The sequence below is a fragment of the Hetaerina americana genome, unplaced genomic scaffold, assembly GCF_022747635.1.
Source record: "Hetaerina americana unplaced genomic scaffold, ioHetAmer1.1.p SCAF_3, whole genome shotgun sequence".
NCBI lineage: Eukaryota > Metazoa > Arthropoda > Insecta > Odonata > Calopterygidae > Hetaerina > Hetaerina americana.
In genome coordinates, this window is record NW_027286874.1 from 79576422 (window position 1) to 79599995 (window position 23574).

General features: G+C 36.2%; 3 protein-coding genes across 4 annotated transcripts in view; 1 reads left to right on the top strand and 2 right to left on the bottom strand.

Moving 5' to 3' along the window:
* Positions 1–940: 940 nt before the first annotated feature.
* sta (stubarista 40S ribosomal protein SA) lies at positions 941–2599 on the bottom strand. Its single transcript, XM_071588377.1, has 7 exons — positions 2528–2599; positions 2165–2327; positions 1884–2089; positions 1660–1818; positions 1445–1573; positions 1181–1372; positions 941–1089 (listed from the first exon to the last, which is right to left on the bottom strand). The coding sequence occupies exons 2-7, from the start codon at positions 2295–2297 to the stop codon at positions 976–978; spliced, it is 933 nt and encodes a 310-aa protein (XP_071444478.1). The 5' UTR covers positions 2298–2327; positions 2528–2599; the 3' UTR covers positions 941–975.
* Positions 2600–11660: 9061 nt separating this feature from the next.
* Positions 11661–20283, bottom strand: drk (growth factor receptor-bound protein 2 drk). The gene is made up of 5 exons (XM_071587533.1): positions 19725–20283; positions 19487–19584; positions 19176–19295; positions 15502–15667; positions 11661–15098 (listed from the first exon to the last, which is right to left on the bottom strand). Exons 1-5 carry the CDS (start codon positions 19800–19802, stop codon positions 14925–14927), a joined length of 636 nt encoding a protein of 211 aa, XP_071443634.1. The 5' UTR covers positions 19803–20283; the 3' UTR covers positions 11661–14924.
* Positions 20284–20318: 35 nt separating this feature from the next.
* Ucp4A (Uncoupling protein 4A) overlaps positions 20319–23574 on the top strand; it is a 49107-nt gene continuing 45851 nt past the window's right edge. Inside the window, exons 1-2 of one of the 2 annotated variants that reach the window (XM_071587965.1) lie at positions 20319–20382; positions 20738–20893. In XM_071587965.1, the coding sequence (XP_071444066.1) occupies positions 20800–20893 (94 nt within the window). In that variant the 5' untranslated portion in view covers positions 20319–20382; positions 20738–20799. Of the gene's footprint in view, positions 20494–20737; positions 20894–23574 lie in introns of both variants that reach the window. The other variant, XM_071587964.1, reaches the window with a different exon arrangement.

The window sequence follows — 23574 nt, forward strand, 5'->3', positions numbered from 1 at the left end:
GCAACGATTTCAGTGTAAAAATTGGTCAAGGTGAATGATTTCTACGCCAATTGTTGCACCACTCAGAGATCGATACACCCAAAAATTACCTTACTTAACAGACCATTCATTCTGCAGGGTTATGCATCATTCAAAATGTCTTTGATGCTCTGTTACAGCTATACATCTAGGTTGAGACCACATTTGGTTTAGCATCTGATATGGCAAAAGTAGGGAGGCCATGTTCTAAGGATAAAGGAGACTCTGGGATGGGTGGTAAACACCATGAAGACAATTTTGTCTTGCAAACAAGAGGGAAGGCTTACACAGTCCATGGTCTAGTCAAGCGACATTAAAAACTTACCAGTTTGACATCTTACCTATCAATGATATCAGTATGTGTAATCCCCCTCCCTTATATTATTGTTAGTGTTATAATGTTAAAAGTTTTAGGTGGAGTCTTGAACTTTTCCCTTTTTCATAATGGAAACTACCATTCACCTTATAGCATTTCTGACCTCTTCATTAGCAATGCTGGGGGTAAAATTTAATCTTAACAGGGTAATAGTACCTGATTTAATAATTGTGATAGAAATTCTCCCTTAAATAGGCTAAAATATCCAATGAAAAACTTGCTTCTATTAGACATTCCATAAATATTTGAAGATGGTGTTACCAAAAATGAACTTCAGCTTCGACAGTGTGAGTCCCTGATATTAAATATTAAGGAAATTAGTCTACGAGAAGTTTGTGGTTGAAGGGCGAAGTTGCAACAGCCTACCACATCTCAATCAGACCAAGTATACACCTCACCCGAGTAGGTTGCCAGCAAAAACTGAGAAACTGATCTGAACAACACTACGGTTTAAAAATGCCATCCATCAACACTATCCAATATATTTAAGCATTCAACATTACACAAGGAGTTTCAGCCTTTGAAAAAGGTAAACGCATTAGAAAATTCATGTCACCTTTTATTAAGGAAGATTTAGTTAATTACAAATTTGGCACAACATTCCAAGCTGAACTCGTATTTGCGCCCCAATTTGGTGTTGCAGCTGGCTGTGTAGCAACTGGCACGGGCTCTGATTCACTCCAATCTTCAACTCTCTGAAAACATAGGAAGAATGACCTCAGTATTTATCCTCTTACTAACCTATCAATGAAATTTTTTAACTTCTGTAGAGAAATTACTACGCACCCGCGTGGCCCACTCTTCTTGAGGGGCGATGTTAGAGACGGCAGGGGCGGCATCAATAACAGGTGGAGCAGGGTCGGCAGGCCAACTAACACTGGCATCCTGGTTCATCCAATTTTCTGATTCCACTGCCTCAGGAATCTTAACAGCAGGCGTCGGCAAAACTTCTTTGGGAGCCTGCTCTTCCTTTTCAGCCTTAAAATACATTTGCTATTAGTAATCACGTTATAACGTATCAATCTGTGAGAAAATAATAAATCAACGCACCTCCTCTGGTTCCCTGAAGAAGAATAGATCCACAACTACATCCCACTTTCCATCGCGGGCAATTGATCCCCGCAGACGAAGTACCTCTCTGGCAAGGAGCCACCACATCAAACCAATTGAATGTGGAGACTGAAAGGGCACAAATTACAAATTAAGTGACTTCCAATGAAAATGATACACCCAACTAAGAGTCGCGCAACTCCACCATTACATACCTTATTGTTGCAAGGAATAGCAATGTCAACAAAGAGCAGAGGTGAATCAATGTTGCAAAATGCTATGACGGGGATGTTCACATATGAGGCTTCAATAATAGGCTGACGATCAATCATTGGATCCGTCACCACCAACAACCTCGGTTCACGGAACGCCGCCTAAACGTACTAAAATTAGAGAGGTTCAACAGGAAAAACTACGAAAATTAAACGAATACTGTTACCTGAATCTGATTGGTGAAAGCACCGGGTGTGAAACGTCCAGCAATGGGAGTAGCTCCAGTATGAGCAGCAAACTTGAGAACAGCTCGTTGCCCGTACGGCCGAGATGAAATAACGTAGACTTCCGAAGGATGTTCAATTGCAACAATTGCCCTTGCGGCGAGCATTAGCTTTTCCCATGTTCTTCTAAGATTGATAATGTGGATACCTGAAAATATAACCTCTCATACATGCTGGCAAACGATTCATATAAACTGTAAATTAAAATCGATTCACACCTTACCATCTTGCCGTCTTTTGTAAACGTATTGTTCCATTTGAAAATCAACATTTTCCGTCCCCACGTGGGTGGAAGCCGCCAACATTTTCGTGACATCGTCTTCTTTAAGACTAAGAACCTCTAAACCTCCCGACATCTTAACGTTCTTTGTGAGTTACGGATGAACCTAAGATAGAAATTTAATTTCTTTCATTCGCGAAAACACAAGTTCACACCAGTACTATCAATTAAAACTTTATTACAAAAAGAAAACTTAGGAGGAAAATAGGTGATTCTACCTATTTCATTTAGGTATATATTTCAGTTAATAGTTTACCGGGATTTTACAATTATACTCAACACAATAATAATTATTTCTAAACTTACGTTAGCAATGCCACATGGAAGGACCAACAACTTTGAGAGGAAATTGAGGAAGTAGATGGAGTCAAGTGTAAGCGATCCTACACAACGTAACCATATTGCATAAAAGGATAAGTAAAACCAATGCATAAACTATTTTAAAATAAATTTGTAAAATAAAATAATATTATGATGAATCAAATGTCTTTTTTTAAGTATCATTAATATGTCGGGCCATTGTTCATGACGTACCCAATTTTAGCGGGAAGCTTGAATGCAGGCCATCATTTTTCGTTCACTCCATTGGCACAGCTTAAAGAAAAAATTATAAAATTGTATTTGAGGAATCTTTATAGTAATTAAACTATATAAAATTACTATTTGAAGGCACTATGATTCTGCATCTTTATTCTTGTGAACACTTGTCCCATAAATTTTAAGATCAAGACAATCCGGTCGCCAGGTGGGATTCTCTAATATACCTATTTTCAGCGAAAAATTTGTTTTTTTTTTCAATAATAAAATGTCGTTTTGATTTAAATTAAAATTGCTCACAGTAAACAATTAATTTTTCTGCTAGAGGTAATTCTTTCCTTAAATATTCCAGGCAATCATTTTGTATACAGGCACCTTATTTCTGCTATAATTTCTAAATAACTTGGGCATAATTCAATATTGAAATTTTCTCTACATTATTTAAACTATATATGTGTGTATGTGTATATATATATAATATAACACAAATAGAATAGAATAGCAACATTTAAAAGGACACTCACACGGTAAATTGTTTAACAATAACAATTTACCGTGTGAGTGTCCTTTTAAATGTTGCTATTCTATCTGTGTTATATTGTGTCAGCCTATTATTGTGCCGCTCGTGTGAGTTTTTCCGTACAATCGTTATATATATATATATATATATATATATATATATATATATATATATATATATATATATATATAGGGGGCATTTGGGAATGTATGAATTTATATATATATATATATATATATATGTGAATAATAATGTATAACACTTAGCACTAGTGGACACAGACAAAAACACAGAAACACACAAAAAAGAGACTCACTATTTTTCGAATTTTCGGTGGTCGTGACCACCTTTATCAAGGAAGAGAGGGACAGAACTGAAGGGAATACGAGGGCTAGAGCGATGGATGGAAGGGGGATCGGGAGAGAATTCCGAAGGGACAGGTTTGGAGGGGCAGCGTTAGAAGGGTGGGGAAAATGAAGAAGGTGATGGGGATGGAAGGGGGATGAAAATATAGTTGGAGCAGGGTAATTAATGCCTAATATTGATTCCTGGCCAATTCCAGGACTCCAAGAGCCGGATGAAGGATTGCTCTAATGTTTTCAGTTTCAGTGGAGGATCAGAGGGTGGGAGGGATGCTATGATGGATACACTATAGCATTTATCAGAGGGAGTGTTGTGTTCGGAGGTGTGTTTGGGGATAGGGAGCATATCAATTAAGGAAGAGGTTTTGCATGAGGCTCGGTGGTTGTTGATTCTGATATTGAGGGGTGTGGTGCACTGCCCAATATAATAGGCAGGGTAAAGTTGGCACTTCAGCAGGTACACTACATTGCTAGATGTGCAAGTAGAGGAGGGAATTGGTGGGAGAGAGTTAAAAAGCGGGTGGGAGAAAGATGGGATTTTGGTTTTGAAAATAGGGTATGTTTTGCATCTAGGTTTATTGCATGGCGTGGGAGTGGTTTTGGGACGGGTTGGGGATTTAAGGAGTGGATTAGTTGATTTGAGGAGATCGGATAGGTTGGCGGGGCGTTTAAAAGTAACTGAGGGGCATTTGGGAAAAAGGTTGGCAGTGGCATTATGATTTTTTAGGATAGGGTAGAGGTCTTTTAGGATTGATCGTAGAGATTCTGGAGATTGGAGAGAGTCCTGGAATTGGCCAGGAATCAATAATAGGCATTATTACCCTGCTCCAATTATATTTTCATCCCCCTTCCATCCCCATCACCTTCTACATTTTCCCCACCCTTCTAACGCTGCCCCTCCAAACCTGTCCCTTCGGAATTCTCTCCCCACCTTCCCCTTCCATCCATCGCTCCAGCCCTCGTATTCCCTTCAGTTCTGTCCCTCTATTCCTTGATGAAGGTGGTCATGACCACCGAAAATTCGAAAAATAGTGAGTCTCTTTTTTGTGTGTTTCTGTGTTTTTGTCTGTGTCCACTAGTGCTAAGTGTTATACATTATATATATATATATATATATATATATATATATATATATATATATATGTATATAACTAACAAAACACAAAATCCATCATCCTACTCTATATCAGGTCCCTCTTCATGTCTGAGTACTTTCTTCCTCCCTTCATCCCATCCAACATCCCTATCCTGTTCCTTCCCTTTCCTCTTTTGCCCAACATTTTCCCCTCTATCACAGTCTTCAACATCCCACTGCCGGTCAACACCCCCTTCATCCACTTTTCCTGCCTCAATAGGATTGCTCCCAACAAACCCCTCTCTTCGCCCACCATACCAAGTACTTCCTCGTTTGTTTTCTTCTCTGTCCATTTCACCTTCTCCATTCTTCTCCACACCCACATTTCAAAAGCCTCCAATCTACGTCTATCCTCCTGCTTCAATGACCACGTTTCATAACTATGATCCATATCAAAGTTTTTACGAGTCTTTTCTTAATATCCTTACTCAACGTCCCTGTAATCAACTCCCTCCTCCTTGTGAAAGCCCTTTTGCCTATCGCAATTCTTCTCTTTACGTCCCTACTACTTTGACCATGTTGGTCCAAAACACTACCAAGATACATAAACTGTTCCACCTGCTCTAGTTTTTGCCTCCTATATTAATGTTTAGCTTAGCCTTTTTCTTTCTAGAAAATCGCATAACCTTTGTTTTATTAATATTGATTTTCATCCCATACCTGTTGCACTGAATTTCCAATTCACTAAGCAATGCTTGCAGCCCCTTGGCTGACTGACAAACTAAAGCTTGGTCATCAGCAAACCTAACTGATTTTACGAATTCCCCGCCCACTTTCATTCCTACCTCGAGTTCTTCCCATGCCTCTTTGATCATTTCTTCTGCATACAGGTTGAACAGCAATGGTGATAATGGGCAACCCTGCCTTGCGCCCCTTCCTAACACTGCCCATCCGGACTCCCCGTTTCCCACCCGCACCTGAGCAGTCTAAGACATGTACAGGTTGCGGATTAGCCTCCTTTCCCTCCAATCTATTCCTATTTCCTGCAATATACTCATTAGTTTTTCCCAGTTCACTCTATCAAAAGCTTTTTTGAAATCTACAAACAGGCAAGTACCTCCTGGTTGTGTTCTATATTCCTCTCGATTAATAATCTCATTACTGCAATGGCATCACGCATACCTCTCCCCTTTCTAAACCCAAACTGTTCATCTCCTAAGTAATCATTTGTCCTACTCTCTATCCTTTTGTTTATGATCCTAAGAACAACTTTAGCTGCGTGGGACATCAAACTTATCGTCCTGTAGTGCCCACATGATGTAGCCTTTACCTTTTTCGGAATAGGAACTAAAACTGATCTCACAAAGTCTTCCGGCTAGATTCCTTCCTCATAAATACTACGAATCAACCCATATAACCTCTTCCTCCCACATTTTCCTAAAAAAATATATATATATATAAAATTTTTTTTTAAGCAGAGATGAAAAAGCCAATGGGCAAGAAGTGGTTTTCAAGATGACAACTCTTATATCAGTATAACTGAAAGGTCACAAGTTATTAATTGTAAAATGATGAATTAATTGTGCAATATCTGGATCTATATAATAACTTGGTAAGTGTACACAATGCATCACTACAGTTCATTATCAATATTATAATTGTTAGTGTGCTTATGCAAAATTATCTCTTGGTAAATTTCCCCATCTCTTCTCAAATGTTCAAAAAAATATTAAAGGGGTGCAGTGTTCCCGCGAAAGTTCGGAAACTTTTTACCCTTTACAACTATGTTCACTTTGGCCTGCCATTAAGATTGCATCTCATGAACACCAACCCTCCTCCACCATCTCAGTACCCAGTCAAACCTGACCTAATAATTTTTTTTCCATCTACCAGAATCCTTACCCTCAATTCCCAAGATTTCTCCGAAAATTGTTTCATGCAATTTAATTGAAAAATATATCATGCAACCCATTATTAAAAATTATTGAATCCAACATTCTTTGGCAGCCAAATCCCAGAAATTGACTGCAGTGAGGACCTTGATTAGATCACTCACTCCAATCTTCCATCCAGAAAACTCTCTAGAGACATTCGTGCAAAGAATTGAGCACAAATTACCTCTATTTACACCTTAAAAATAGTTTAACAAGCTAATATGCACCACCATTTTTCATATGGTATATTCATCTCCTGCAATTCAAGGGCTGCAAAAATATTCATTCTCATTGCAAAAGAATCTGCTAAGCCATATCTTAAAATCTTTTCTCTCCCTTGTTTCACTCTAAACAAGCACATCAATCACTTTGAGGAAAAACATAGAGAGTAGCAGTTTGGAAAAGGAAGGGGGAACATTTCAGCATCTACCCAGAGTCAAAAGACTTCGGGCTGATCATTAAAATGGGGCTAGGTAAGTTGTGACTTCAATGTGAAGAGAATGGAGAGAAAGGGGAATTATAAACATACAGGAGGTAATTCAATAAAGATCTCATAGCATGTTTGGCAATTTCCAACTGTTTGAAGACATCCCATCTCAGGTCTTTTTGTTTCAGACAGAATCTCAGCACCGAAAAGGCACTAGTGGGAAGTATTGATGGGATATTTAGCCAGAAGGAAGAATAACTGATTACCTAGCACCTCTTAATGTTCTTTTTATCAGGTGACCAAGTTTCTTCCCAACTGACTGATGTACCACTTTCCAAAGTCATCACAACAATCTTTACACACTCCTGATTGAAGAAGGGGTATCCTTATTTTTACATCAGTGACTGGCTTGGGTATCACGGTTATCAAATCATCCTCGAAATTAGGCCTTGGGAAACTTTGTTGCCAATTTAAGGAGTAAAGTTCCTAACAATAATTATCTGCATTTTGTAAATTGAGGAAGGGTTAAAGCATAGGCTTTGGATATGACTTTTTTACTAGTATTTTCTGTAATAGCTTGGCAATGAATTCATCTTTATAGCCAATATATTTAGCTATGCTTATAATAATAGTTCTTATGTGAACCAACCTTTAAGCAAGGGTAAACTCACCAACCTATAGAGTATTGAATGGAAGGTGGCTAGTTCATAGGTGGGGTGGCCAGAATCATCAAGGATGATGGCATCAGACAACAGTTTCTCTACCTTAACCTTCATACCCCTTCCATTACTTTGGCTATATACTGGTTTTATTGTGTTGTTCTTTGTCTAGCGACTACCTGAAGACTATGTAGTTTAATGAGCACAGTAAAGTTTCTCTTCGTTAACCTTATCCTTCAAATTCCTTCCCTTACTTCGGCTATATACTGGTTTTATTGTGTTGTCCTTTGTCTTGCAACTACTTGAAAACTACATAGTTTAATGAGCTTAGTAAAGTTATATTTTATATAGGTGGCAAAAGTGCAGCACTTTTATTCTGTATTTCTTATAAGTACAAATCATGTACTTTCTTAAAGACAAGAGGTCCCCATGAAGGCATATAAAAAAAAGAAATCTCTACTCTCTCTCTGCCTAATCCTAGCACCTCCTCAGCTCTAGACTCCCAAAAGTTGATGAACATAACTCCACCAACCCATTTTTTCTTCCTTAAACCCCTCGACTGAACAATATCTGTTTTGAAAGTGAAACTTGAACCTCTAGTCCAGTCCCTAGCATTACACATATGATTCAATTTCATTGGAAAACAATTCAAACTCCATTTCCCAGAATGCAGACAATTATGGCCACAATTGATGTGAACTCACTCTACACATTAATCCAGTATGAAGGTCTCTCCACCTTGATATTTCATTTCTGAACACCCTTCTCAACAAATCCCAGAAAATATTTCCTTTTCAAGCTGACACATTTCTTTCTGACCCACGATTTGTCATATTTAACACGTTACTCCAGGTAAGAGGTTGCACCATTAGAAGCTGGTTCAGCCCATTTATACTAATCTGTACACCAGGCTCTTCAAACAAAATTTTTCCTACTAAAACCTTAATTTGGCCAAGGCACAAAGATAAAATTTTCCTCATTTGATAACATGGCATTGGCTTCCTCAAAATTTTTATTTCTTTCCTCAACACACCATCCTGTTTTCTCCATCATCTCCTAATTTAAAATAAATTTCCTTATGTCTAAATCTCTCACCCCATCAACAGATTGCACACCTCAGTCCATTTTAACCTGCATAAAACAACTATTTTAACCTTAATAATTGACACTTTTCACATATTTTACCCGTATTCTCTTTCTATACACGGCCTCATCTACAATACCACTGATTCCTGACATGAATCCTTATCAGATTTCATGCCCGCTCCTCTATCATGGCTACCTAGACTCCCTCCTACCTAATAAACTTCTCTAACATTTATTTACCCCTGAAACCACCCAAAGTAAGTAATATGAAACTCCTTCCACTTACACAACCTACTTGTTGTGCAGTCCCCAGAGATAATCCTAAGATGACCTTTGCTCACAATTTCAAACAAAACAACAGTGAATCTACTGCCCAAATGTACCTCTGTAACATTTAATTGTTCTGTGAACTGATCTCACATTCTTTAGACTACCAGTTCCCTTTCTAAATCCACAACAATTTTCAAAATCCCTCTTAACTCCATGTTACCACACAAGAAGCAAAATCTACTCTGTACTAATCATGGATTCTCTTCCTTAAAAGCATCATCTCCTTTCCTTTCTGGCTTCTTCCTCCACCTTCAGTAAAACAATACTTTCTCTAATGTCTACAATGCCCAGGCTTTTTCATCAGCTAATGAACCCTGCCTCCCAATATAAGAATTAACAACCACCAAGCATCCTGCAACTTCTTCTTAGGGGTTGGCGGTAGAAGAGACTAGTCTTAATCTTGCCCCAAAATAAAGATGGCTAAGTATCCAACCAGTTCTCTGACACACTGCTACCCTCTACAAATATTTCCAACAGTAACTCAAATGTAATCATTATTTGCATCCTTCCTTCCTAAACTGCATCAATCCAATCAAGGAAAATATAATTCACATGCATATGGCTATTTAATTCCTTTAAACTTCCAGTTAGATCTTAATTGTTAGCAATATTCCCATCCTGATCTCTCTCCAGCCATTCATTAAAAAAGTTCCACTTTAGAGATTTACCCGTTTGGCAAACATTGGGGTCTTCATCAAATTTGTAATGTATTTTTCAAACTACCATGGGTGATTTAAAAAACTCAGAGCTTGGAAATGCCCATATTTATGTACTACATAAAAAAATGGTTATCAAGTAGTTTTGGTTCATGTTAAAGTAAACTTCTCAATGCCAACAGGAAAGGATGAAGGGTGAAGAAAAACCTGGGTCCGGCATTAGCCTACTCTTAACAAAAAGTGCCATGGGGTCTGCAACTTAATGTCCCATCTGACAGATGGCATAATCACTCGAAGTGGCTCAAAAATATCTGCCACCTCCAGGATTTGAAACCGCATCCTCTGGTTGGGGATCAAGTACAAGTACGTTAGCCACCGTCCCAATCCCCTCCAGTTTATCCTGAACTTCTTCACTAAAATTATTATTTTTACAATAACAGCACCATATTAGACAATAGATCTGAAAATGCTTGAAGAAATAAAACAAAATGGTGTTTCAATCTCATTAGCTTACTGTGGATGTGGTGTAGCAAGATTCGAATTCTCTTAGCATAGTAAGACCTTCATTTTAATGCTAAGGACCATTTTGTTCTCAGTACTGCCAATTTGCCACAAAAAATCCTTAAATATGCACTTCACAATGCCAAAATCTCTTTCCAAGTCCCTTCCTGATCAAATGCATTTAATTTCCCATAAAATGCACAACACACTAATTTGATTTTATGAAAGTAAAGTTAATACGAAGACAGCATTGCACATAATGAGGTGAAAATAATTTCATGCATCACCCAATGATTTTGTTAACTTTCAAACGTAGGCCTATATTTATCAAGCAACAATTAGGAACCACAACATTTTCTAGTTATTTTTATGTTTGGTGTACCTCTCTCAACGACTTAATGAAGGCTATCATAAAAACTGAGATTTAGCATTAAGCACCATGGATTTGAATAATTTTCTTCAGAATATTGATGCAGCTGAGATTATAAAAGATATGTGGCAATCTCTTCTACAACATTCACTCACCAAGTAAACGTGTCTGCTCGGACATTACCGAGACCTTTCATGACAAAATATCAAACATAATTGTAACTAAACGTAATTTACTTTATGATCATTGAAAAAGTCCATTAATAACCCCACTCCCACGTCCATTCCTGATAAATAAATAAGAGCATCTACACATAGACGATAAGGTTTACACACTCGAAAATTTCATGAAACACGGATAGTATTGATATATACTTATCATAAAATTCATTTTCAGTTCCCCAAGTCAAATAATAAAACCACCACAGAATATACAAAATGACATTTCCAGGGAAAATATATTGGTGTTATGACAAGCAATGCAGAATATCTGTAAATGCTCAAAATTATTCTTCAATCATCAGTATCTATAATATTAATTTAATTTTTCCCTGAGAATACTGTTTCTTGTTACTGTTCAATATTCCTGCATGTTAGTCCTTGCTATTTGATAGGTCTTCCTCATTTAATGAAATCGGTTTACATCTCAGGTAACTGAGCTGGAAGGACTGAACAAACTGAATAATTCAGTTTATGCCACATGCAGTGTAAGAGAATAGGGAATTATTAAACAAAATATACATGCATATATTAAATTTCTGGTTTTATGGACATAATTAAAGCGGAAACAATTTATTACCCATTTTTGAAATAAAAATTTGGAAGTTTTTAGGACACTATTGAAAATTACATGAAATTTTGCAGGTCTCAATGCACTTACATTTCAAAACAGTAGTAAGAGGAGTTTTCTAACATGCATTACTTTTTCGTCACCATGTAGCAATGCCGTCATAGGCTAAGAAAATAATTTGGATGTAACAATATCAGAAGCAAATAATAAATTTTATCTTTTTTAAGATACTATGCTTTTCTATAGTACCATTTACAGCTAATTCACAATGCCACATCAATAAACAATTTACCTTGTGAATAGCCCATGCTGATATGCATAAGTCAATATGTACTTCAACTAACCAAACTATACCACTCTCATTGGCTCAACTGATGAACTTAACAGAATAAGCACAAAAAATTAAGTTTGAATTGAAATCATTATGGTGGTAAGACTAATAAAATTCCAGTATTGGAAAGAATCGACATCCAATTAACAGAACAAATTGATATTTAGTTAAACTGGTGAATACCATCATTATTTCTGACAGAATTCTTTATGTACCAATGAAAACACTTTCATGTAATGTAATAATTTCTAATCATTTGGAGTACAAAGTATTTCATCTTTTAAACTTTTACAAGTTGACAAAAGACATTGCAAAATGTATACCATTAAGTTCCATAGCAAATCAAAGAAAATTGTTTTATTGCTGCTTAAATGATCAATGTAAAATTTAGCACCAATTATTTTCAATAGCAACAATTTCGTAGCAAAATATTCCTGAAATCTCCAAAAAACATTTTCCCTCACATCTATTAATTCATTTTTCTCATAGCATAGATTTCGATTTTATGCCTTACTGCAGTTATTTTACAATGAAATTACTATGACCACGGGAATCAACCCAAAAATTGGTTTCAAGGGTGAGGGTAGAGCTCACCTCAAACTAAGCTTAAGGCATATGAAATTCACACATTCAAGGAATGGGAGGGTCAAATCCTTTTCCTATGCCACTATTTGGTTTCCCCGGAAATTATATTCACCAGAAAATGACACTTGTTGGAATTTAGATAGGGTTGTCCAAGAGTAAAACCCAGGTTTTGAACCCGGGACACATTGGTAGGTAGCCATATACTACCCACTTAGCAACTACACCCCATTAAAAAAATGAAATTACTATTATGTTCACTGTTCACTATTATCATATTAACTCTACATCACTTTTATCCCATAATGACCTTAAAATTTCAAGGATAAGTTTTACTTTTCTAACTGAGAGTTGGCGGAAACAAATAATTTTAGCTTTTAAGAACAAATTTAAATAATCATACATTTTTTATTTATATTTTTTACGCTACAAACAGGATTGCGACCAAAGGAATAGCTATAGCACTGGTTTTGTTAAAATAAAATTTGTTCTGAGTTTTTAACTAACTGAAAATGTCAACACCAACTCTCAGCAAATGGATAATACACATGCATCTCAACTGTGAGGTCTGTACTTAATTATAAAAAAATTTCAAACTAAATAGAAGATTACAGACATTTTAAAAATACATTTCCAACCAAAGCACTCAAATGACATATTTTTGATTAAATAATATTCACAGGCATGTCGAGCACATAGAGTATACATGGCAGTTATTGTGATTACCAATATATATATAATTTATTTTACAGAGCACTTCATGGGGCTATAATAATTCATTTAACCATGTTTTGCCTTCTATCATTCCTTAATTTTGATTGCCCTGCATTCTACCAAATTAAAAATGTTCATCCTTAGAATATATTGTTTTCAGTGAGCCGGTTATGTTAGTCACTTCTGCTTTCAAACACAAGGGGAAATACAAGGATATTGTCACATTAATTGATGTATGTAAATATAGCTGGAGTAAAGAATGCATCTATTTATAATTTTTTCTTATCATCATGGTGTCAATCATTTCAAAATATTTAAATGCCATCATTAATTGGAACACCATTCCTTTCTAACAAAAACTTAATTAATATAGAGCATTTTCTCTAACAAGGGCCAAGTAAAAGTCTTGTGACAATTTCGCAATTTTGGTAACAGATGTTTTTATTCCTTAACGTGGAAGTTCTCCGTTCCTTCATTTTTTAACTCTAGAGGGTACACCTTAGATACAATCCAAAGGTGAGAAGATTATAAAAATATGGTTAAAAATGTAGCCTATATGAGAAAGGCATATTTTTAAGTTCTTGAATGAATTAAACAACAAAAATCTTCAAAAACTACTAGATAAAAGTTATACTCCCCATAGACATCACTAGTTAATCATAAAATCAATTCACAACCACAACAGTCAAAGATATATTTTTCACATTTTAAAACAAATTTTCCATAACAAATGCATTCTTTTTATCAGCAGGGTTTCTATCAATTGCACTCAGACTTACAAAAGGCAATTAACATTGTTAAAAAAATCTGAAATTTTATAAAAGCATAAAAAGACAGTCCTGTTGCCATACCATGACAGGATTGTTATGATTCAAAACAGCCATTATCAAGAAAGGTCAGCTTTAAAATTATGTACAAATCTCAAATGTAAAGCATAAACCTATTGCCACGCACACCTCTGAATGCAGCAAATAGTCCTATTTTACAAATACAAAATGCTATTCTTCTTTAACCCATTAATGTATATTCAAGCCGCTATTCAATCACTTATGGCAGTGTTTCCCACAACTTACCTGGCTTTTTTGACACTCATGTGTCAAATGAATTTGCGGATGAAATGGGAAGGAGAGTTTGGTGCTTTCCTGGTGTATTATGTGAGTAGTCTTTGTGGATCTACAACCAGGCAGTTATTGAATTGCTGATGTCCGACTCTGCCCTTGTCCCAGAGACAATGAGTAACTCAATACTTGAGGGCAATGTCAGAGTCAGCCAATAAAGCATTGGTAGCTGAATACCCAATCTGGAGGAAGACCCACAAAGACTTTGCTTAAGTAGGAAGCAATTTGCCTTCATTTTGGGAAACACTTATTTGTCTTTCAAAAATGTACACCATAAATGATTTAGCAGATAAGTGGGTGTAATGATGTTGAACACAAAATGGTTATCAAACTACAGCCATTGCCTCAAACTTTCGTTTCAACTTCTTACAAATAAGTGCATTTCATATACTTGATAAAAATAGTATTTTCACAGGTATTTTCCCTCCCACAAAAGTTTTGGTATAAAAGGCAATGGGGCATTAGGGTAATTCGATGGCTAAAAAATAGTCGCATTGATTACTTACACACAGCTCAAACACACAATATTCAAGGCTAATCATGTAACCAACATTTCCTGTTAATACATACGTGGGAATACAGAACTGGGAGAGAATGCTCTTTCCTCGAGTGTCTTTTGGAAAAATTCCTTTAGCACTACACCCATTCTGTCAGCACAAGCTTATGGACAAACCAGAGTTTACAAATTACAAGAAAGAAGCAATCACAGTCTTTAAGAGTGGTAAGGTGTAACATATGTAGCAGGGAATAATCCCTTGCGAGCACCTATTTCCCCGTGCCACCAATGTTGATCACTTCGATCAGTCACAGTGATAACATCCCCACGACGGAACTCCAACTCACCAGGCTCTTGTGGAGTGAAGTCATACAACGCTTGCACCAAACACTAAGTGACAATGAGAAGTAGAAAAATACATTTGCAATTGATATATAACATGACTACAATTAAAAGATTCCAATCTTAAAAATTACTTCTCTTTAGAAGAAAGAAGTTGATCAAAATTTAGGGCCAAGCAAACATTGTATGGTGAACTGCACCATTGGTATGGATGATAAATACCACATATTAATTATATTTTATTTCTGATAAGGCCATTATTGTTTGGAATCCAATCATTATGTTCATGCAGATGTGACAATTGGCAATTTGACATGATTAAAACTAAACTTACAACTTAAGTTTCAATGTTGAAACATCATCAAATGGAAACATGAGAACAATTTCACATTTATGTGCTTTTGGCAGAGAGTAGAGTAAAACTAATTTTGGCTGTGAGCACTTAAGTTACCTCTTCCGGTACCATGTCTTTCAGCTTTACATCTTGTGAACGAGAAACTGAGGCCGTTCTATGATATTCCACCAGTTCATTAAGGCTATTGAACTTAACGACCCACAAGAAGAACTTTCCCTGGGCATCACGCAGAACTTTAAAATGCTGAACGCCATCTGAACACCTTAAACAAAAAGAAATTGAAAGGTAATGCATACTTAAGAGTGACTGGTTGACAATTTCCAAAATGGAAGAAATGTTTATAATACAGCTGGCACTAAAGAGTTAATTAAAAAAAAATATTTAGTTCTTAGTTGTGCAATCAAAATATTTATTCAATTCATATGGATGCAAAGAGCAAGATTCTCAATGCATATTTTGAGATATTAAACATGACCCCATTAACAAGCTACCAAAAAAAAAAAAAGTAATTTGCTTTGAGTAAAATCTATTGCAATTTCTGCAAAGAATAAAGCATAAAGATATCACTCCTCGTCATGTGAAAACCTAATTAACAGACAAAAGTTATTCTCAGAATGATACAAAAATTGATAGCCACTACCTATGTATTATACTTCAAATTGAATTAAAGCGCAATTTCTATTGGGTTTTTGTTTTATATCCTTAACAAAAATACAGAGAAAATATTTAACAGTAGGTAAATTGTAATGGGATAAGCATTATGATTAAACAAAAAGGTTAGAAAACAGTAACAAAACCATGGTGAGTGATAGAACATTCTTTTTAGGGATAAAATCAGATATAATTAACCTGTCATTCACGTGTACACGTCATCATGTATTCACAGGGAGGAAGACAAAGCGCATATGCTCAACTAGAAGAAATGACTGCAAGTATCCCTGTAACGAAACACTTTATGGTGATAGAGGACTAGAATGCAGTGGTTGGCAAGAAGAAAGAAGGCAGTAAGGATTATGTAGATGGGTTGCCATTGGTCAACCTGTCTGCCTAATCTTATACCTATTTGGTCTTAAACCAAGAACCGTTTTGCATAGAGGATTGGGTTAGGGAATGACTGGAGGAAAAATGTATAATTTGCAGGAGGGATGCCTTAATTACAACTGTCAAAAGGTTTAGACACAATATAAGATGCAGGTATAATTGGAAAATGCTGTACGAGTAATGGATTTACGTGGTCTGTGCAACAAATATGCAAACTGGTGCAATCTGGCGGCCAAAACACATACTATAGCCCCAGCAGCACTAGTTGCCTGACACCCAATGAGCCATCTGTGCTTAGTGGATTGTCGAGCAGGGTATATGGTGCCAGTTATGTTAGTTTCTGTTGTCCTTGTTTTAACTGCTTGTTGAATAGGGAATAGACAAAATCACGGAGCAACTAATCAACATCAAGTTTTTCGGTGAAATGTGGTAGAAGTTATCAAGAAATTGCTGAAATTTGGACCGTGATAATTCTGTTTACAGTGATAATGCTCTGAAAATAACATCCGTTTTCAAGCGGATTTGGTATTTTAAAGATGGCCGACAAAACACCACGGATGATACAAGGCCAGGACAACCTTCAACCACCTGTGTTGATGACAACATTGATCATGCGCGGTCCCTTGTCCTTACTGATCATCAAAAAATTGTCTGAATGACAATTTATGAATTGAATTTAGGAAAATCAACAGTTATCACTATTTTAACCGAACATGATAGAGAGATCCTTCACCATAACAATGCACCTGCACATTCAGCATTGATTGCTCACCAATTTCTGGCAAAAAATTCAATCAACATCCTTGATGATCCTCCTTATTTGCCAGACCTCGCCCCCTGTGACTTTTTCCTATTCCAAAAATGTGATGAGGGGACATGACTGGGAGGAAGCCAGGACACAATAAATCAAGAAACGACAACACAACTAAAAAGCCTAACTGCTGAGGACTTCGAAGGGTGCTTTAAATAGTGGAAAAGAAGATGGAATAAGTGCATAGCAACAAATGGAGGGTACTTTGAAGGGGACAAAATCGATGTAAACTAAAATTTGCAAAATGAAGTTTTTATGGCCACAGTTCGTGAATTTATTGGACAGAGTAGTAAGGACTGTTTAGTTTTTATTTTGGCAAGAGTCAGTGATTTTTAGGGGAGCTGACCAACAGCTAAGGAATAGGAGGACCAATTGGTAGTATATTCAGGGAAAAGAGTAAGGGCGGAGAGAGACAGCATTGGCATTAGCCTTTTTAATGATTGGTGCCAATGGGTCCACTGTTTAATGCCTTATCTGAGAGATGACACACTCCAATTGAAGTGGTCTCCACATAGCAAGAAGAGATCAGTATTCCACTAAAAAATCATGAACAGTGTCAACAACTGGCAGTTTCCTGGGAGGAGATTTAGATTCAGATCATAAATTAGTAATAATGAATTTTAATAAGAGCTTTTTTTTTCATTTATGTGGTAGTCAAGGGGTGGAGTGCTGGACTACTGATCAGAAGGCCCGGGTGCCAATTCCAATGCCTCTCTGCACCCTCAGCTCCACCCAAGCTGCGTGATTACTCCAGAAACACATCTTCCTGAAAACCAGTTGGCACAGGGAGAGGAACTGGCCCCCTACTCTGTGTGAATTTCACACGCTTATAACTGGTTGAACTCTACCATCACCTACCAAACCAACCTTCAGGTTAACTAATGTGTTAATGGTTTTTTTACATGTCATCACTTACTAAATTATTCATCAAATGGAAAAGAATGGTAAGTCTTTGGTGATATTAGAAGTAAAATGATAGTGTCTGCCAAGTATCACCAACAGGTAATTAGGACAACATTTTTTCAAATATGCCATCATGGGGAAACCTAACCGTGTCATGAGAAAAGTTAAGATATTCAGTTCTTTGAACCCCCTTTACTGTATTCCTGTCAAAGATAATGAATTGATATTATGTCTGAATAAATACCCCAAATAAAAAACTATTAATACCTATCCAATCCACTTGGCTATTTACAACCAATATATATCTCTTCAAGCAAATATTTACATACACAGACATGAATTGGAGAGACTAGTTCAGTAAACGAAAAGGCATAACTTTGGGTGATCAAAAACCATATTAAAATCCATGACCAATTTTGTACATTTATAACCTTGTTTTTCTCGATCCAACCCAACGTATCACCAAATCACATTACTTACGAGATCAATTTGTGGACTTTATACACTCGGTTAATGTACATCATTGAACATGCCACTTAATTCTATGCTATCCTCAACAGAGTGATGAGCATGCCTGAAACAGGCAATCATTATTAAGCTTCTAATTACTCGATAAAATTCGATCCCAATTCAAGTAAGTTTGGCAATAGAATAGTCCTTGTGTAGGAAGAGTAAACATTTTTTAACAAAAATGCGTAGATATTTCCTATAGAGTAGTCCTAAAAGATGTTAACAACTGTTTAGGTTAGAGATAAGCTACAAATCTTATTATTTGAGAATCGCTATATACTATATTTAGTGCTCAATTTACCGGATAGCACTGACGATGCACACTGATGAAAAACGAGGCAATTTGTAAAACCGGCGATAAATCAATTAGCATGCAGGAAATGGTTATATACACCAAACAATATCTTTTTTGTTACACCTCGCATCAAAAAATAAGTTCCTTCAACAGGCACGGTGATATTCTCACCATGCCATGTATGGGACAAATTCCAACAAAGTTACTTACTTGACTGATAGGGAGAAGTCACCAGGTGAACTTTCACTGACTCGTATAAGGAATGCTCCTTCGTGTTTATTCAGTAGTAATTTTTCTGCATCTGCTCGTGTTATTCTTCCATAATACCAGCTGCGGAAGTAAAAATATAAATACATGGCAATGAATATTCCAGGTGTTATTCTTTTATCATGCTTTAATTAAATTATCACAACTTATGTCTAGATAGGAAACCTAGAGTCTGGAGCATCTCTCAGAACACTTGCTGTACATTGACTTTAATTTATTAATTAAAGTCGTTTGATGTGCATCATTAAACTTACTCATGATTCTTCATTTCGATATAGTTGCTGGGAATTAGGCCTTCTTTGCCCTCTAATTCGGCTCTGTACCAATTCATGTCATCTTCCATGTTTAGAATCTGAAAGTTTAAGATTCTCATTAAACGATAGTCATGACTCGATAATTAAACAAACTCGCGACAACAACAAAAATGAAACCTTAAACAACAAGCAAATTACACATTACGATAATAGAACAAATTTCGGGAACTAAAATAACCTTGAGCACTTGGGTTTTCCTGAAGCTAAGTTCGTCGTCAGCTGTAGCATTGAAATCATGCTTTGCTATTGCTTCCATTTTGACGATTAATTTTTTCTATAAGAATTTTGAGAACACTTTATCAAAGGCAAATGCTTCCAAAATTTTTATTTCTTCTTTTATAAGTTAATTCCTTAGCAGGCGGTTGATACTTAACAAGGCGAAGAAAAGTCCTCTCCCAAAAAATAAGGAGTATTATTTAGTGTGTTCCACCAAACGATTACAAAAGTAATCTGATGTAGCGCACAATTCACATTTCACTTTCCACAATGCCTCCGGCATCCATTAGTTCCCGATAAATCCAGCCATAACTGTTTACGATAAACCCTTCCGCGAGACTGATTCGACTCAACAAGAGTAACGAAGTGCTCGAATTTCAGTGACACTCTATACTTATAACGTTTAGGAAGCTATATTGAACAAGGTCCTTCGAATATTATAATCTTTCGATAATTTTCCTTCCCCAGAATAACAGACAATGACGTTAATTCTGGAGAAGGAAACCACTCCCAGGTTTTCTTTTATTTTAAAAAGTGAACATCACACTGCAAGTGTCTCAAGAGCGCTAGAGATCAGTACAAATATATATATATACATGATCGTAAAAATAAATTATGTGGTAAGAATTGTGTGTTAAAGGTTCGCAGATGTTCTTTGTGCCAAATAGTAACAACAACTACATCTAGTTCTAATAAAAATTATATTTAGCTGTTTAATGGTCTAATCAAAGGTATTGATTTCTTGGTTTTTAAATGTTCATGCATATTCTCTGCGTTCATACAGTTTATTTTCGTGTTCATGTTGCTCATAGGTAAGGGTATTGTAACTTAAAAGTTCTAACATTAAGTGGAAATCACAGTTGTGATGCTTCACCCACTAATACTAGTATTGACTTATTAGACGAGAATATGCTCGGAAACTACTAATTTTTTGGGCCCCCAGGAAAATCTGATTAAGGCTTGTATTGTTTTCAGCCATGAAGAGTTAGTCTGCATATGCTAGATTTGTCTCTGCAAAGTGGGCATTTGTGCCAATAATGACACTGGAGAATTCTAGCAAAACAAACTATGCAGATAGTTTCATAACCACCTACATAATTTCTGTAGTAGCCGCAAGCATAGCAGAAGTAGGTAAGGACTAAAATTTCTCTTACTCCTAAAAGCGTCTCTTTTGAGAACCTTTTGGGGAAAACTGCTGAATGGTTTGTGTTGGGACTTTGCTAGTGATTACTGGCGCATCAGTCATAAATCAAGATATCACGGTTGATTTACCAATTGTTTATGCATTCATCCGTGATTGGTGATTACATTCATAATTAGTAATAAATTAGTTCTTTTAGTTTTCTGCGATGTTTCGTCTCATGATTGATAACTGATTTCTATGGTGAATTTTGGACTACAGTAGCCTCTATTACGGAGGTGGGCCGAAGGTAATAATCGAGCGAAATCTTCCCTATTTACTGGAACTGGAAACGAATCAATTATCAGTAAAGCAATGTTAAATACGAGGTAATCATTCGGATGATAATATCTTAACGATACTGTTGCAACATAGTGGATACCGATCATCTCCCGGAATTAATATAAGTGACATGTCAATGCATCGGGCCCTTGGTTATAAATTTTTAAAACCCGTCTGATTAAATTATTTTAGCGAACGAGTGCATTTCTGTGAATACTAAATATGAGTTGGCATTTAGAATGTTTGCCCATTAAATACGAGGCCATTGTCCTTCCTGATCGAGTACCAAGTACATTTCCTTCTGTACTTTGAATTTAAGGAAAAATCACGGATAATATATATCGATTCCAAATCCTTTTTTTGGCGGAGAAATTTCTCCTTAAAAAATCTCAGCCATTCCGTCACCTCTTGTAAACGGAAATTGTTTGCCTTGCTATTATTAGTCTGGCTGATGGGCAGTTCCTTAAGAGGAAGCGAACGATGACTCCGATCGTCGTACTAACTTCTACTCGTAAATAATCTTCAAACAAATGCTAAATAATAAAAAAAATACTCTTGGTTTTTATTTCCGAATGAAGTTGGTTTTATTAGAAGAATAATTGATGGAAGAGGTAGAGATACTCATTTTTTTCATTTTCATATAACATAGCATTTTAAATTATTGGTTCACATACTATGCCCGATGAGAACTAGTTTATCCGTCTTTTTTTTAAATGTTTACCCGGAATTAACTTATTCACTCATCAACTACGGAATTACCCATCATCCCTGTAATTCTTTAAGTCGGCGGCAATGTCTCTAAAACAGAATTTTGTCGATACGTGAGCCGTCCGAAGATTTACTGTGTAACTACAAGTCACATTTTGCGTTGGGCCTAATTGATGACTACTTTAAAAAATGGTGTGCAACCTCAACTATATCGACGACTGTTTTTCCCTATCCCACCCTTTCCAGATGTTTCCTAACCGGAAGAGAAGGTGACCGAAGTATGAAATAATAGCCAGAATTTGAATTCATGTGTCTGTGCATATTCGGATGGGAATTTCCCTCCACAAGGGAAACCTCTCCATAATTACACAAATTCTTTCGATACTTGAAATAATACCTTATTTACGGGTCAAAACCAACTCGTATAGAACGTTTCCATACGCAGACACTCGTAAAATATTGAGTACGGTTTTTACTGACCAAATGCCTAAATAGGAACAAAACCATATAATATATGAAAACATTTCAATTACAAAATGTTATGGCAATGAAATACACAATCCAAAGAAACGGTTAAACGAATCGTTTAATCAAAAGGGAAAAACCAATTGTTATGTATTTCTAATCACATTTACGACAATTGTTGTGGTATTTCACATAGATATTGGTTTCTAACAGTCTCCAATTAGTTTTGAATATGTCAGTAGAATTATGATGTAGTTGGTGTCTCCGATTTTTTATGGCCAAGTGCATGTCTTTCTTATTTATTTTCCTCCAAGAATTTCTGACGAGAAAATTCACACTGCTCTTACAGCCATGAGTGGCATGTTAGTAAATTAGCGTGTGAATCTTTTTAGTCAGTTCTGAGTAGAGTATGACTGGTGGCTGTACTGCTAATATTATAATTTTTGTATTATAAAGGTATTGAGAAACAAAGTAAAACAGGCTCAGAGAGCAGTGAGATATTAAGATAGTAATTCCTTGATAAATTGTCTATGTATGATAAATGAGCTATGTTCTAGACATTGTGGTCATGCTTGAGGCAGTAAGTCTTCAAATGTTTTTTGCCAAGGATAACTTAAAAGATATAATGTTCTTTGAAAAAGTACAGAAAGTGGAAGAAATCCTAGAGGCACCTACACCTTAAAGGCACTTGTACTCTGGCCTCGTCAATGTCAATGGCTTGGCCTTACCAACTTATTCTTAATGCTTGGATTTGACTCTAGCTCAGTAAATGAGTGTTCTATTTTTCAAAAAATGTGTATCTTTCGGGGGATCATATCAATTTCTGCCAATTGAAGTTAGCCTGAAAGGTTGATGTAATATGTAGGACAATGACAAAACATGGATGAAGTTCTCTTGAGTTTCCAGCCAGGTTAGATAAACAGTGGCCAACTTTTTGATGGCTAACTCTGCCATTGTCCTTAAGACTGTCAGGTTGAGATTCTGCCTACAAAACATGGGCTGGTGATAACCTGACCCGGCTGGTAGCCCAAGAGATGCTTCACCCAAACCATTCGCTGGGAAAACACCAGATCTTTCAATGACCTAAAAGTAATCAAAAAGTGAAATAATGATATTTATTTAGCATTAAGTATGTAATATAATTCAGACTTTTGAATGACCTTTCAAATTTGCTACA